Source organism: Lepisosteus platostomus, chromosome 6, assembly GCF_059453375.1.
Source record: "Lepisosteus platostomus isolate fLepPlt1 chromosome 6, fLepPlt1.hap1, whole genome shotgun sequence".
Taxonomy (NCBI): domain Eukaryota; kingdom Metazoa; phylum Chordata; class Actinopteri; order Semionotiformes; family Lepisosteidae; genus Lepisosteus; species Lepisosteus platostomus.
The window spans coordinates 44,313,078-44,330,191 of NC_142616.1; the positions used below are offsets into that span (position 1 = coordinate 44,313,078).

The 17,114-nt window shown below is 46.6% G+C and overlaps 1 protein-coding gene across 5 annotated transcripts in view; it reads left to right on the forward strand.

Annotated features, from left to right (window-relative positions):
* The window catches only part of sema4gb (sema domain, immunoglobulin domain (Ig), transmembrane domain (TM) and short cytoplasmic domain, (semaphorin) 4Gb), a 73,408-nt gene that overhangs the window by 4,515 nt on the left and 51,779 nt on the right, over nucleotides 1–17,114 (forward strand). For 4 of the 5 annotated variants that reach the window (XM_088636021.1, XM_088636025.1, XM_088636024.1 and 1 more), the window contains one exon: nucleotides 8,115–8,340. In XM_088636021.1, the coding sequence (XP_088492147.1) occupies nucleotides 8,229–8,340 (112 nt within the window). In that variant the 5' untranslated portion in view covers nucleotides 8,115–8,228. Of the gene's footprint in view, nucleotides 1–4,672; nucleotides 4,787–8,114; nucleotides 8,341–17,114 lie in introns of all 5 variants that reach the window. The other variant, XM_088636023.1, reaches the window with a different exon arrangement.

Sequence of the window (17,114 nt, forward strand, 5' to 3'; positions counted from 1 at the left end):
AATAGAAGTGATCGAATGTGAACCTGGTATCAGTGCCCATCGAGGTGCAGCGGATTGTAGTTGACTCCGCATTGCACTGCAATGATCCTGACCAGCTGGCACGGGGGGGGTCATTGCTCTGTGATTCTGGAGATGTACTTTAAAAGGACTACTTGTGAACTCCAAAAACAAACAAAAAAGATATCACTTGTGGACAATATCTGGGAGTGAAGAAGTTGACTTTTAAATACCTGTGTATTATCATGCCTTGGATGGAAAACACGCAGACACAATGGCGATTTCTTCCGCAAAGTATTCTTCTTTCATTTTCTAATCACTTCCAGTTCAGGGAGCAAGAGTGTATTTTGTCAAGAAATGGGAACAAGGCAGGAGACACGCTGGATGAGACGCCAGTCCAGCGCAAGGCAGACACACAGACACTCACACACACTCGCACCAGGGCCAGTTTTCCCAGAAGCCAGTTAACTTTCACATGTCTTTGGACTGTGGGAGGAAACTGCAGGTGAACACAAGCAGAACGTACAAACTCCACGCAGACAGCACCCCAGCACCGCAGCAGCGCTAACCTCCACCCTTGCCGCCTCTGTATTCCTAATGTTCTGGTCAATTTCCCAAAGCTGAGAAGATCAGTGCTGAATCTCCTCCTTTGTTGCATCATTTCTTTCAGCTGGACCCTTTGTGCTGCTATCGATTGATCAGTAAAGCAATTTATCTCCCAGAGAACCTCAAACATAAGCTTTGGCCTTTCATCTTTTAAAAGCCTGCAGATTATATGGAAAAGAAAATGCAGTTGATCATTCTTTGATTCCCATCTGGCCTTTGTGTGCAAATTATATTTGCAATTTAGGATCGTTCCTCTTGAAGAGTCAAATAAACTCCAGATAATCACCTCTGTGACTGGAGGTCTTATAAAAGAATGCTGCAGACCCTGGTGACAGCGCGTGACCCTTTGCTTTATTCAAGCACCCAGATGATACAGCGCTGTTACACACTTCAGTCTGGTTATGAATATCCTGATTTGCAGCTCAGTCTGTTATGTAAGTCTACAGTGCCACCTCAGAGCTTTTGTTCTGCTGTTCTACTGCTCTGCATTACATAAGGCTGCGCTGCTCAGAGAAGTGGCTGTTATCAGGGAGATCCACTTCCTCAGCTCTCCTGCCTTCACACACTTCGCAGTCTGTCAAGTTGCGAAAGCAGCACGTGGCCACAGGTGGGACGACACTGTGCCTCGAAGCTGGGGGGGATGGGGGTTGGGTTTCGGTTCTTTCGGGATGAGCCTGTTAGGAAGATGTGACCCCCTGGCGCCTGACTGATGTGTGAACCCCCCTGGGTCACATGAGCGTGCGCTCGGCCGAGGAGGAGGCCTGAGAGACAGCAAGTCGAATCCCGGCCCCTGGACGAGCTGCTCGGGTGTCACTCTGTGCAGCAGGCCTGCGGTCGTCCGCCCCCTTCACCGGGACTCCCCCGAGAGAGAGGAGAGAACGCGCCAGTGTGGCGAAACACCCTCACCTCTCCGCTCCAGCTGAAAGATAGCCATCTAAACAAGTGAAACCAAAAGCACGCAGAAGTAATGAAAGTTCTTTTGGTTTTTCCTTTTCAACCCCAGTGTTTGCCTGGGGTCTTATATTGAAACACCCGCTGAAGCCGAAACAGCACCACTGGACCCCAAAATCTCTAACTTTGGGAATTCATGTACATTTCCTTCATCCGCTAGTCTGTTAATGTGATGGAAGGCAGATGAATAAGCCAACTTGCTCCTTAAAATTGGCTCCATCCAGAACCTTAAAGCTGATCCAGTCACTAGTATTGATCCGTTTATGCTTGCTGAGGATTTGTGATTCTGGTATTGCTAGATCCATTCTAGTATATTTCCGGCAACAAACCGTCAATATTGGTCTATAGGTCTCTACAGGACCTGAAGCAAAACGTTTCTCTGTTTAGACATCCGTTGAATCCTTCAGGAGCTGATGTTTCATATTAAAAATGTGCAATTTTGTTAGTAGTTAGTAAGAGGTTTCCTGTCCAAGTCTCAGCTCTGCCACTGCTTTGTGTGTCACTGTGAGTGGGGATATAAAAGCTGGATGCTGGATGTGAATGAGACTCGTGTACACAAAAGCTCTACGGCCGGCCTGTTTCTAGCCTTGGGGAGCTCCCGTTAAGGGAGCAGAGAGAGTCGAATATGTGGGGAAGGACGTCGCTGGCACGTGTCGCTCGCTGATGTGCCCACTCTGAGCACGTTTCACAGAAGAGCCCACAGCCAGAACTGCAATGCTTTATTTTTAAAGACAGGTGTGTCTTGCTGCTGTCCATATCTCCCCCTGTTATGTCAATTACTAGCTAACAGAAAAGCGCAGTGTTTGTGGGTGGTGGGTGTCGGGGGGCTTGATTTTTGCTCTCTTTATAGAGGGTGTTTAGCAGGCCAAGCGGGCGCAGCTCTGGAAGCTCCCAGCCAACCTAAAACCTCCTGGGTCACGTGACCAGGCACTGGGTCACGTGACCAGCCGCAGTGTATTTGTGGGACATCATTTTGCAGTTCCAGGTTCAAGGACATGCCTGGCACACAGCAGATCGTATCCCGACCCCTGAGCAAACCGCACGTGTGCTCGTTGATGTACAGCAGTTATTGATCAACGAGACACCACATTTGTTCAGGCTTTTTAAAAAGCAGGACAGGTGCCATCAATCCAAAGCCAAGACCCCGATGAGCATCTTTAGGACAAAAGGTTTTCGTTACTAAAAAGAGTTTTAGTTTTAGTCAAACAACTGGGCCAATTCAAGCAAGGGAGCTCCTGGCAAATCCAAGGCAAGAATGCGTGGCCTCCAGAAGCCTGATCCTGATCCTGACCCTGACCCTGAGCCTGACCATGACCCTGATCCCAGTGCCACTGGGGATTTCTGGGTATTATTTTTTGTCTCCTCTGTTGGAACTGACAGCAATTCCGCAAGAGTTCTCTCACAGATAAGATCTTCAGTTTCAAGAAAGCTTGGTGTTGTTCCCATTTAAAATGTATCTGTGTGTGCCTTGTGATTGATTGGTGCACTGATGTACCCTGTTTTGTGCCCATTGCTTGCTGGCATAGGCTCCAGCTGCCCCGTGAGCCTGTATTGGAAGAAGCAGTTAGAAAATGGGTGGATGGATTTCAGGGGAAGAAGCAAGTCAGGTGAAGTGCTGTGAAGGTCAACAGCAGTGTCACACCTGGGTTTTGAACCCACAACCCTCCTGTTCCAGGTCCAGAACCCTGGCCTTTGCTGCACTCTGTTCCCAGCTTGATGTTGACCGATTTTTCGAAAAGCCTGTCTCTGCCAGCAGCTCTTCTGCTTTCATACCCTTTCCTTGTGAAATTCCAAAGGTGTCTTGAACAGCCGGCACCAGAATAGCAAAAAAAAACACTTGCCAGTCAAGTTTGTCTTGTGAGCTTTGCCTGGCGCATAGCACGCCTTCTGTTTTCCAGGCAATAAGTGATTATGTAAACAAGTCTAGAATCTAGGTTGGCATGTCTGTAGGCACTGTCAGGAGAGGTGTGTGTGAAGAGATTGTAATCACTCTGACTACAGAAGCTGGATGTTTGACGTGAATTTGTGGAAAGTGGCAGCTTGGAAGACAGTAGTGGAAACTCTTTGGACGTGCGTTTAAATCTAAGGATAAGAGACACATCTTTACACAGATGATTGGGGGACTATGGGACAATGTATCAAGTCATGTTATCGAAGCTGGTACACTGGTTTCTTTGAATAAACAGATCTGATTCGCAGATGACTGTCCCCGTGTGAGTGCTGAGTGCTGGGGGCTCTTGTAGCCATGTGATTTTCCGAAGCTCTAGCTATGGTTTCTCCATATTCTCTTAAGGCTACCTCCACACTGACTGGCAGTCATTGCTATGCTTCCCATACGATCTGTTACTGTAAACCTGTAAGGTTTGAAATGTTCACTAAGTCTCTCTTTACTCGCTGTGTAGGATTTCATATTTTCATGTAATGAAATTGTGCTTGGTCGCATATACCACAGCATGGCTCTGTTGAGAGTAGTGATGCTAACCCACAAGTGGCCGTTGTGTGCAATAAAAATGGACTGACCCGTGTGTCACCCTCGAACTCGGAGCAGCTCGCTCCTCAGTTTTCTCCCGATCGTAGCTCAGTAGCGTCGGAGACTGTTCGGTGACCGGAGCGGTCTTGACAGCCGCGAGTGTAAAGCGTCTTGAAATGTCCGGACAGCCTGCGCATCGGAGCAGGCCCACAGCCTCCAAGCAGTGCGTGTGTGAGGGTTTCTCAGCTCCTGTGCGCTGTGGCTCTTCAGCGTCGCAGCTGCGAAGCCCAAGCTGTTGTTATGGCGACAGCTTTAAAAAAAACTGCGCGGAGCAGCACAGTTCCCCAGTGCTCCGGCTCGTTCAGAATTTCCCAGACGAGCGTTGATAGTGGAGTTGCGGCGCTCAGAGGGGAGCAGCTGGTGCTGAAGTCCCAGGCTGACGGGGCTCGACTCGGGCGCTCTGATCTGCGCCTGTGTGTCCACAGTCCAGGCAAGGCCAGGAGGATTCTGGGGCTGTGCCGGATTCCCGCACACACACGCCGACGGCTCCAGGTGCTTTTAGAGGACCCTCAGTGTGACACGGCTGGAGCACAGAGAGCTGCTCCACGCTTGATGAGTGACTGATCTACCTTTTCACTCGCTTCTCAGGACAGCAGGAATCATATGGAATGGAACAACAATTCAGAGCAGCTGCCTGCTCATACACCTGGTCTTTAGATCACATAGACTGACAATTTCAGCTCCAGGTCTAAACTGTCCGAGGTAGGTCTGTGTGCTGCGGATCTTCTTTATTCTGATTCTTTCTAGAAAACTTCACAGACTGCTTGGATGTACAAGTAAAGACTGTATAAAGACTGTCGGTAGATATCGGAAGAATTCAAGCTGTGCTTAAGTCTGACCTTCGTTAGCACTTTTACAATTTATATTACAAATATAACAACAAGCAATCAGATTGATAGATGAATGACAACCTGTGAAATTTTATGAATGTACTTAAAAGCCTATAGAAATAAATTATCTTCCGGGGAAGCAAAATGAGAGTGCTCAGTGGGAATCCTGTTAAATGAATTTAAACCATTTTAATCAGAGACAAGATGGAACTGCCATCAGACAGCAAAATGATTTTTTATGTTCAATCAGATTGTCCTCAGAGCATGCATGTATTGTTTTTATTAACATATTAACATGGATATATTAAATATACATTAACAATGGTTGATAACTAACAGTAATATACTATACAATTAATGTCCAAACTGCTACTAAACCTTCTGTGTAGGTGTTCCTGGTTCTCCACTCTTGTTTTATGTATTTTAATGTGGTACTTATTGAATTAACTGTTAATTTACAGTATCTGTGCAGTGGTAAGTTGTCCCCCCCACAGTGGTTTCCCTTTCAGGAAATCAGGGTGACCCGTGTAACATGATGTCATTGGTTCCCTGTTCCACTGTCCCGTGCAGTGGTCAGATTGGGAATTGGGCTGTGATTTTTCATTCAGGTCTGGACACTTGAGACACTTGGACTGCTTGGGTGGTATGTTAGTAGGGCAATTAGTGCTGCTGCCTAACAGGTCTAGGGACCTCCTGGGAATGACTCAGGACTGCGGCACATTCTGTGTGGAGTCCGCACGGTCTTCTCCAGTTTAACATGGGCTTTCTCTGGGAGATCCAGTTCCAGGGAGTCCGTGTGGGCTCCCTGCAGTGAGCTGGTGTCCCATCAGAGTGTCGTCCTGCCTTGACCCCTGTGCTTCGGGGATAGGCGCAGGTTTGACCCTGTGGCTCTCTGATCTGTGGTCAGACGGATGGGTGTTTCTTGCATAACCTGCAGTGGTATCAGACTGCATTTCAGTGTAAATGAATTGACACCGTTTTATTAATGACTATATCCAGTGTTCGCGGACATGGGAGGCTTGAGGTCCATCTCCCACTGCAGAGGCCAGTTTCACCAGCAGGTCACCAGCGGGACCTCCAGTCCATCTCCGCGGGGTTTCAGAGGGAAAGGCCAACTGATGCGGACATCAGTTGCCTTCTCCCTGTTGAGAGCCGGTTGACAGCGCGGGTCCAGTCTGCCTTGGGCAGGAGTCGCACAGTGGCCTTTCACTCTGCAAGAGCGGCCAGGCCATCCAACCGGATCTGCATCACAAAGCAGTGAGATAGTCTGTCTCAAAGCAGAGACCCCTCTAAACTGGACAGAGCTGTGTGCCCTGGTGCATCGCTGGCAGGGACACTGCGAATGGCTAAATTATGCCATACCGCTTGTACAGAACACCAGGCAGTTCTGCGGGCACCACAGGCTATTTGTAATGAATGAAGACGTAAACCTAGATTTATCAGAAAATAAATCAGGCAGGCTTCTCATTATTGGTAAGGAACACTTCAAGACCCTGTGTGCTTCAGGCTTACCCCCCGGTGGCCATTTAACCATTATTTAACCAAGAATCTCGTTTGCCAGTGTAGATACATAAAGCCCTGGTCCTGGAGGAGCACAGTCTGCTGGTTTTCACTGCAGATGAGCTCTGCGTCTCCAGTGCTGATTGATAACTTCAATGATTTGCTCGTTTGTTTAAACTTTTACTGAACTTGTTTCTTCTCTGGGTGCGGAGTGTCAGAAATCCCCAGATTCAAGGGTACGGTTTCCAGCACACTGACCTTGCATCTTTCCTTCTGCAGAGGCCTGAGTGGTAACAGTTCAGGAACCACTGAATGAGGGGCCAGGCAGGTCTGAAACTCCGAAACTCATACAGGGTGAATAAGTGGATAATCATCATAGATCCCATTTGACCTTTTAAGAGCTCAAAGCAAATTTGCCAATATGTCTCAAACAGAAACCTGAAATCGGTGAGGCTGATCAAGAGCTCAGCTGGAAGACACAGCAGACGGGAGAGATGTGAGATCAATAAAAGTGCAGGCAGACAGGCAGAGATAAGTTTATGGATAAATGTTAAAACTAGCAAGACAGAAATAGGGGATTGGAGCTGCCTGCTTTATCCTGGACAAAGTATGAACGTTATCTTCCTGTACGTGAGTCTGCCTGATGTTTGTGTTTTCCTTGTATTGGAGTTGTGTCACAAGATTTGCTCCCGGCTGGGGCATTTCGAGCAGAAACAGACTCTGTCTATATATGTGACCTGTTTTACATTTTTCTCTTTGGAGCTCCAAAAATACAAGGATTTATTATCCGTTTTCTTGTTTTATAATGTCTGGAAACCAAAACAAATCCGTTCTGCAGGTTAACACTTTGCTGGGCAAGTTGGCCCAGTGGAGAATATTGGTGCCTCACAACAATGGGTCCTGTGTTCAGATCTGAACTTGAGGTGCTGTCTGTATGGAGTTTGTATGTTCTCCCTGTATTCCCGTGGGTTTCCTCCATGTGCTTCGGTTTCCTCCCACAATCCAAAAACATGCTGGTTTGTTAATTGGCTTCCTGGAAAATCATCTCTAATGTGTGTCTGTGTGTGTGTCTGCCTGCCCTGCAATGGACAGACGTCCCCTGTGACCCCAAATTGGAAGAATTGGTTGCACAGCGGGTGGATGAAGGTTGATTTTGACGGCTTTATGGACGAAACTCTCTCACTGCTGCACGTCAGCCGGCATTAATGTTGCTCCAGGGATCGGGTTCACGGTCTGGGTGCTGTGTCTTTCTCTGCCTGCAGACCCTGCGGAGATCAGGGTGTGACCCAGGGATCGGGTTCACGGTCTGGGTGCTGTGTCTTTCTCTGCCTGCAGACCCTGCGGAGATCAGGGTGTGACCCAGGGATCGGGTTCACGGTCTGGGTGCTGTGTCTTTCTCTGCCTGCAGACCCTGCGGAGATCAGGGTGTGACCCAGGGATCGGGCTCACGGTCTGAGTGCTGTGTCTTTCTCTGTCTGCAGACCCTGTAGGGATCAGGGTGTGACCCAGGGATCGGGCTCGCGGTCTGAGTGCTGTGTCTTTCTCTGTCTGCAGACCCTGTAGGGATCAGGGTGTGACCCAGGGATCGGGCTCGCGGTCTGAGTGCTGTGTCTTTCTCTGTCTGCAGACCCTGTAGGGATCAGGGTGTGACCCAGGGATCGGGCTCGCGGTCTGAGTGCTGTGTGTTTCTCTGCCTGCAGACCCGGCGCGCAGTGAGGAGATGAGTTAGTGTGGGCGGAGCCCCGAGCGGAGAAGAGCCCAGCTGAGGCAGAGAGGAGGCGCTGTTCTCCTCTGGTTCGGCTGGTCCAGCGAAGATGCGCGGCCGTGCTGTCGTCCTGCTGCTGCTCTGCTCCTGTGTTTCTGGGCACCTTTTCAGACCCAGCATGGACCTGGACGTCACCCCACGCATCACAGTGCCCTACAGCGGTAAGACCAGCTGCTCCTACGCGGAGTACAGTGTGAGACAGCTGTTCACCTGATAACAGGAGCTCAACTGCAGAGAAAACAGCCAGTGCCATTTTCTTTTGGGGTTTCCAAATATGTGAAGAACTTACAATCGCCAGCTACGGTGCCAAATGTACTCCATATATTCTGACAATAATCAACATGTAGGAGATACTAATTGTTATATTTTCAAATGTAAAAGCAATTAATTTGTTCCCCATTTTAAACTCTTTTTTTCTTCAAATGAAGTGTCTTTGTAGAACATCACGGAAAACAAGCCTTTTGTCTTTTGGGGAATCTGAATTGTAAGGGCACAGGATTGTGGGAGCTGGAGGGAAAAGTCACAGGGCATAGGGTCATTGTGAGTTTAAAGAAAAGGCTGTTTTTCTGTGGAGATGAACAGAACCACCTTCTTTCAGGTCAGGTCTGCTAGGGTCTCTGTACTGGCACAGTGGTGAGGTGTTACCCCTGGGTAACCTGGGGCAGCACTGGGGCAGCTAGGCTAAAGGGAGAGGTTTCGTGCAGCAGGGAATACTGGGTGATCTGGGATCTGGCACATCTCTGAGACCTCATGTTGCTGGTGTGAAAGCAATCGAGGCGTTATCTCTTATAAGCATTGCTATCATCCCCATTCAGGTCGCCTCAGCGACGGAGGCTGACACATTCTATATTAGGGCTCTTGAGGGCTTCAACAGGGAGAGAATAGAAATGGCATGCTCAGGTTTAGCTGTAGTTCTCAGAAGAGATAACAGTGGTTAAAAAGAGAAGTACTGCTCACACTTACTTACTGCAAGTGCCTCCCCCCCACACACATTATTTTAGCACTGCTTTATCATTCTGTGCTGCGCCAAATGTGAGAGACACCTCATTTTGAAGAGCGCAGCAGCACCTGCACTTTTTATGAGTTTCACCTAGCAACTCGGATTTCAAACCCACCAGCCTCCCCCTGTCCGATCTCTCCGCAGAGCTGCAGCGCCGCTCTCAGAGAGGAGGAATGCAGCTCCAGGCTCGGCAGAGAGCAGGGCTGTTCAGATCAGAGGAGGGTTATTTTCATGCTGTTGTATGGCCCTGCTGATCTAGAGATACAAGCCTGTAAACGCTGGGGTAGAGAGCTCTGAGCTGTAGGAAAACGGTGATTAGACAAAGGTTGGCACGACTTTCGGCTGCCCTTTAACACCTTAACATCTGACAACATTTTATTTTTCGCTTATAGCCCCTTGAGGCCACAGACCTTTGAACTTATTTCAAACCAAGTAAAATTCACCATAATATCCATTATCTAGAGTCACTTCTTCCTAAGTCCATCACAGGACACACACACAGGGACCATGTAGAGGCTCTTATTACCTGAGCCTGTCTTTGGAAGATAGGAGGAACCTGGAGAATATGCAGGATCCACATAGAAGGCTCTAGAATCAAAACCAGGGCCAAAGATTTGTGAGCAAATAGCACTACCTGGCATTACAGTTTTACTGAACAAAAGTTGTTTTTATGGTGATCTAACAAAAACACGCAGAACACATTTGCCTCAAAATATTATGCAAACATTTAGTCATACATTTGCCACAGGGTGATATTCATAAGACTCACAATAAAAAATTGCAGTTTTCTGTTGGGAGCACTGGAGCAGTGCTGTCAAAGAGCAAAGCAGATAGAGGTCTGTGAAGTGTAACGTCCCAGAAGAAAGAAGAGGCCGGTTTGTAACTCTGTGCTTGATGGTTAGGAGTCCGATTTTTCTAGTTTCCAGACTGCTTCACATGAGGTAGCAGCTGTCTTTAAACCTGCCTACCTGCACCTTCATATCTTGGTGGAAAGAGGAATATGTCTGAGATCCCATGAACATGAAGAGCTGAGGGTCTGCACTCCAGACACATTCTGTAATTCCAGAGCTGCTTCATCAGAGAATAAATTGAGAGCAGGAACAGCTGCTTCCAACCTGGTACAAACCTAGAATTTTTACTTTGCTGCTGCAGCAGGAACAAATGGGCAATAAAAACAATTATCCTATTGTCTCTTTCACATTAGAATCTTTGCAAAGCACTTTTCAAGGTTAGGGTCTGGGCGTGAATCTGGAAGGCTGAGGGTTCAAATCTCACGAGGACCACAGCTGACATGCGCTGAGCCCTTAGACTGCTTCAGCAACATGCCCAGCTGTGTAAAAGGATGTCAGCCTGATAAATCAAACAAAAATAATGAAAGAGGAAGGGCCCGATGAAATGTTAAAGCCTTACTTGAGTCAGGCTAGATTACACTGTCAGAACTCCCTCGTTAACAATGCGCAAAAGCCGCACAACATATGGCTGACAGATAAAGTACCAGGTTTAAAAAGGATGCGTTTAAAAATTGAGCAAGGCTCTAATTATATGGGATAGGGCATTCCACCACTTGGGTGTAATGCTCGTGCTCGGGTTAGTGCTGTGTCGAGCTCCCATAACACCCCAGCCAGTGGTCAATAACCGAATCAGTCGTCCAGTCTCCCCGATCCCATGGCAACACAGTCAGGCCATTGTGAAAATACCTCCGGCCTGTAATTAAAAGGCACTAACTTTGTTCCCAGCAGGGTGTTTATTCCCACACCTACTTTACAGTGCTCAGTCTTGGGACTAGCCCCTGTCCCCCTTGTTGTTTTCTCCTGTGTGTTGCCATTCATCCCAGCTCCACTCCTCGCTTGTGCCTCAAACTGTGCTTCCTGGATCTCCCGTGGCTCGTATCTCTCTCCCGTGTTGGAGCGGGATCCAACGGCGTCGTGGTCCCTCTCTTTAGCGTTTGGGTCTCTCGTCTGCTCGGCCGTTCTTTTGGGATTTTTCCCTCCGTGCTTCTGCCCGTGCGCATCTCCGCACACTTTGGTGTGCCTGCAGCTCTGTGACCACTGTATGCGTCACTGCTGCCTGTCGCTGGCTCTCCTTAGTTCTGCCCCAGCCTCCTCCTGCAGAAGGATCCTTCTTCCAGCTCAGACCGCTGCCCCCTTCAGTCTGGTTCATTAGTCCGTTATATTAGGCAGGTGCTGCAGCTGCAGAGAGCAGGCGAGCAGATTTCTGTGCTTGACCACCAGAATGTAAACCAGTGGCAGGGGGGCTGGGAAATGTTGAATATTGACTATACAGCTTTCCTGGGTTAGCCAGCGCTGTAGTATTAGATAGGACAACGTTTTAGTTTTATAGAGGTTTTAGATGTATGCAAACAAGCCCATTTGGCCAAGTAACCTCCTTGCAGTAGTAGCCCTCCTCTTGTCCTTTATGTGCAACAAATATAACCTTTACAACATTCTATTAGTTTAAATGACTGGTGAGATTATCTGTCACAATTGCAACACAGATGGTTCCAGTGTTGTTGCAATGACTGGTAGGAGGCACAGGTGCTTGAATATGTTAAGAGTAGTGTAGTGCTGTAAAGACACAACTGAAAGATGGCATTTTATTGGGAACTTCATTGTCATTTGAACAAATAATGTGTTAGTTTACACTTGGCAAAGCTGCATTTTCTCTGACCTCATGCATGCTCTGCGTGTTGTCAAAATTAAGCTTGGATGCCTGTCATAACAATGTGATCGTTACCAGAGTTCCTCCCTTCACACGTCTGAATAACATCTGGGCATAGACGTAGCCAAACACAGACACACATGCTGACAGACACACCCACGGGCAATACACACTCATGGTGTTTTCACAAGTCCGCTGGGCAGGTGTCATCTGCAGGAATATGGTCATGTTAAATATAACAGTTGGTCACTCCGGGGGTGCAGTTCTTTCCCTAAAGAATAGCAGTGCTGATTAGTCACACTGCTCATGGTCAGATTTATACACATTGTTTTTGTGTTTACTACTTACAGAAAAAAGAGTGGGCGATGTTAACCGCTGACGTGGTCCTGCGTACAGAGCGGCTCGTGTCACTGATCTGTGCTGTTTGTTTAGGCCCCCGTCCAGCAGCTTCAAAGAAGGCTCCCAAGTCAATTTTTCACCTTGTGGGCTGTAGCTCTTCACAGCTCTGGTTTGCTCGTTGTCCTTTTTCCTTCAGCGCAGAAGGCGTTAGGGAGGACTGGTGGTGGTACAAGGCCCTGACGGCCTTCGTTGCGGTCAGCGTGGGGGGGTGGAGGTTGGGAATGTGATTATTGTGCTGGCCCTAAAAATGTAGCACAGGTTGCAGAGAAAACCACTATCGCCAGCAGCTCCCCGCATTCTCCTTCCAGCAACACTGCCAGCCTGAGTGTGTCTCCAGCCCCCTCCTCCTTCTCCTCCTCCAGGGTGGTGGGAATTGTTTTCCTCTTTCTGATTTCTCTCACTCCTCGTCGACATTCCCCCGTCTCCTCTCTTCTGCCACACGCTGTGTTCCTGCCCCCGTCCCATTCTTTATTCTTTATTAAAATTCCTCCCTCCTTTTTCCACCTCCCTGCTTGACCTGCGCGTGTCTATCCTGCTCGCTATCCTTTTGGTGCAAATTCGAATCGAGGGTGTTTGAATCGGAGCCGGGCGTCTGTGGCCAGAATGGTGATGCGTCGTCACACCCTGCTGAGCCCTGTGAGGGAAGGCTGAAGATTGAAGTCACTCGCAGGGAGAGGGACTAGAGGAAGTGGGTATTAAAAGGTCAAGACTGCCTCTGAGCTCCTGTACTGTGTATCTGTTGAGTACTTTCCATGAGAAATATGGGCCCTTAAGAGGCTGGTGGCAGTGTGGAATAGGGAATTAACTACAGGGTTGTGGGTTCAAATGTCCCATGGGGACACTGTACAAGGTACTTTACACAGAGTGCTCCAGCAAAACCCAGCAGCACTGATCGGGTATCAGATCTTAAGAGCAAAAATACAGGTGGTTGGAACCTCTGTAGGTCACTTTGGATAAAAGATTCAGCCATCTTAAACATAACAGGTATTATAAGCAGAATTACAACAAAGCAAAGCATAATGTAAATGTGACTGCTCTTTTCCACCCACAGACCTCATTCTTTTATACTTCACACAAGTTGCATAATTTATCTTTCCTAATTTTTTAAATCTTACGCTCAGTGCGGTCCTGTGCCCAATTTTAAAAATCTTCTCTGCAAGAGAAGTCATTTCTGTAATCTGTTCTGTATTTTTCTGTAAGGTTTAGTCCTTCATAGCAGAAATGATGTGTTCCAGTTATGGGCCTTTCTCCATGTTCTCTGATGATTCAGATTTCAGACCTAGATCCCCAGACTCGTTTAGAGCCAAAAATCTGAACTCTCTGGAAATCAGCACCTGGTAATCTTCTGCCAGTAATAAAGATTGCATTGCAGTTGTCAGTGACTGCATTGCTTAGTGTCTGCATGCTATCTGCAGTATAAATGTACCAGCTGGACAGTCCTCCAGCATACTGAACTGTACAATTTGCTGCTGTCTTTTTGACAAAACCATGAGCTGACTTTGTATGAATGCACGTTCAGATACTGACAAGTGCAAATCTCCCTTGGTATACTTTCCCTTGTTGTGGTTGAGCTCTGTCCGTCATCTCCTGACCTGCTCTCCACTGTGAAGTCTTACACCAGGTATAGGCAGCCTTGACTCTTCCATATTCAACTGTCCTATAGTATAGCCACTTAAACAACTAAGGGTCATCTAAATGACTAAATTACTGGCTGGACTGATAGCAGCCATTATATTTCCTCTGTGAAAGAGGTGACACATACTGTGTAACACAATCCCAGTGTTCAAACAGGAGAATCAAGTTAAAAAATCCAATTCTTTATGTTTACCTGGTAACCATAGCTAAGCCACAAAGTGAAGTATAAATCTCCTTTTATTCTCTGCAATGCACTTACAAAAAGGCGCTTTCTCCTTACTGTTAGATGAACTCAGTACAGTAGTTTAAACACATTCATCATCAGTGTGCATTTGGAGGTCATGTCCTCAGTGACGTTTTTACAAGTCAGAATGCAATTGGCCACACAGGCATTCCCTGATCTCCGTCTGTGGACATTGGCTAATGCACTGGGCAGTCCTGTGGCAAAGGGAGCAGGGATTGGAATCTGAATTTGCATAGTGCAAAGGCTGTGTCTGATATAATAATAGACAGAGATGCTTCTTTAAAAACAGATGTACCTGTACAAAAACACAGGTGCAAACTAGCACAAAGCTTCAAAGCCCGTGCAGTTTAACTTGCACTGATGAACCTTGGACTTGAATTGGCCCCACTTTCAAGTGCCCGAGTGCTAACAGGTCGGATTAGCCCCACCCGCCACACCAGAAGACACCTCCCTTACTGCAGCATGTTTGAAGAGTGGAAGAGCCCTGGGCTGTGCTGTCGTCTTTCAGACCTGTTCCAGTAGCATGCAAATATCCGTAGGAAAAGCCACAGAAAATCTATGCAATATGAATTAATTTAGAACTGCGCTCATCCCCTGCAAAACTGTAAAGCACAAAAAAACCTAAACACTGATCCTTTCTGTCTTTTATTTCTCCATGTAGCACATGAAAAGGGGTTCCAAAGTTTGTGGGTGTGATGTCTATGCCTTTCAAAGATAGATAAAAAATAAGTTGTGTTCCATGTTTACTGCTAAACGCATAAAACAGCCATTGTGCCTGGATTGTATGGCCCAATTGCCAACCAGACTAGAATTAACAGTATGCTGAATCATTAATGCACTGTTTTCCTGCACATCTGAGATGTGGCTTGATTCTTGAAGAGTGCTCCTCTGGGTTAGCTGTGGTCTGTCCCTTTGTGTCTTTGTATGGGGAGAGAATCCCAGTCCTGTCTATCTTTCACAGAGTCAGAGATCTAGACTTTGTCAAAAGAAGGCAGTTCATGGTTGTAAGTTCTGACAGTTAAGACAGAGGCTCAGATGCTGCAGTGTTCTGTTTCCCCTCAGTTAAAGCTTCCAGTGACAGAGTTGTATTATTTTCAGATTCCTGGTCATTTTAACTAAGCAAAAATGGAAGAAGGTATTTTGAGGTCTTTTTAAAGGGGCTGAATTTTATCCAATACAGGGCAAAACTGAACTTTCAGGAAAATTTCAGGAGAATAATATCCTTGCTGCATTTTTGCTGTGCCTGTACTTCTGTACACTACAAGAGGTGCCAAATTCTCAAGCCAAAAATAGTGCGTTTTGTCATTATTTTAAAGTATAAGCTTTCCACAGTTTGTCTTTCAGGACTGTGTTGCTGTCAGCACTTTCAGGCAGCTGAAAGGCGGGAAGAAATGCTGTCAGTTCCACACAGCAAAGCACTGAGCAAGCCGAGGCTCAGACTGCGGCTTGAGTGTTCATATCATACAGTATGCCACACCCCTAGAGAAGCATGAGCACACAGTTCCGGGCATTGTCAAGAACAGAGCAAATACACACCCCACTTGTGAGGATTTAGCTATCAAGCTATGGTTTCATGATTTTCTAATGGTTATATGAGGTGTTCGCATATGTTGTGAATGTTTTTATTGATTTATTGTTCGTTGTGCTTATGGTTTAGGTAATCCAATAGCCTTTTTCTCTTTTTTTGTTATTTTTTGGAGCATTTAACCTGTAACAGTTTCATTACAGGTGGGTAATGAAGTCCACTATTGGATTAAATAGTTTTGTGCAGAAATACTGTTGTTACAGTTCATTACTTGCTTCTAAACTGGTGAGCCACACGGGATGTAACTGAACTGGCATTAGTTGTGTAATTTTGAATAAAGATTATAATAAGATAATAAATTATATAAGATAAAAAAGATGCAGTGTCTTGTGGTACTATTTAAAGAAGCATGCAGGGTTTTTCCACATTTTCAAGTGCATTATTCACAGCTGCATTGGAGCATGAAACGAAAAAGGAAAGCTAGTTACTGATAAAACCAATCTTGATTTCACCGTGTTGCCTGTGTCACTGGAAAGGCAGTCGAGACGCTGTCGCGGTATGTGGTTACCGTTAATAAAGGGAACACTGAAGTTTCCATACAGAGACAGCCTGTCTGTGTGTAGATACTGTCCAAAAATACAGTATGTACTCGTTTGTGCCGTCTACTGACGCCTAGGTAAAGTGTAAAAAAAAACCTAAATATAAAGAAGGAACTGTTTGGAGGCTGTAGACCTAAAGTGATGAACACATTTTATGTTGATTTTTTCCATTTTACAGATGGATGTCTCTCACTCCTGTCACATCTCAAAATGATGAGGGTTTTGGTGCGTTGTAATAAAGAGTTTCACAAAGGGATATATCAGAGCATGTGAAAACAGTACTGACAGTAGCAACCGGTTGTGTTATTAAATGCTTAAGTGGGATTACCAATTTAAGAATGTTCTGATTCGATAGATTCAGGCAAAGGTGTTTCTCCCCTGATTGTAGATCACAAAGCCATGGGATAAACATCATCGCTGTTACTTCCCTGCAGGTCTTGAATGTTAGGGAATTCGTGGAAGCCATAATGCCTTTTAAACGTTCAATAGCACAGACATGGCTACCTTACATTCCGGGGTGCAAAGGCAGGGTATTTCAGGTGAGCCTCACCAGGCTTCTTACTCTCATCTGGGGTGATTAATCCCTGTTTCTGCATACACTTCTGAGAGGAGATTAAATCTGAAGCATAAGGCATTAGCACAGAAACAGTAAAGCATTATGCATCTGTGCAAATGTATGGTTTTGTTACTGTGTTGCATAAACAGTAGTCATTCTATTAGGCATGAGTCACAGTGCTGGAAGTATAAACCACAGGCTCTTAAATACTGATTGCAAGAGCTAAGGTTTGTTTTCCGCGGGCCTGGAGTTTGCAGTTGTGTGAGTCACTGCAGCCAGGGGATCAGTCGGGGAGCGTGAGTCAGTGGGCCCACGGTGC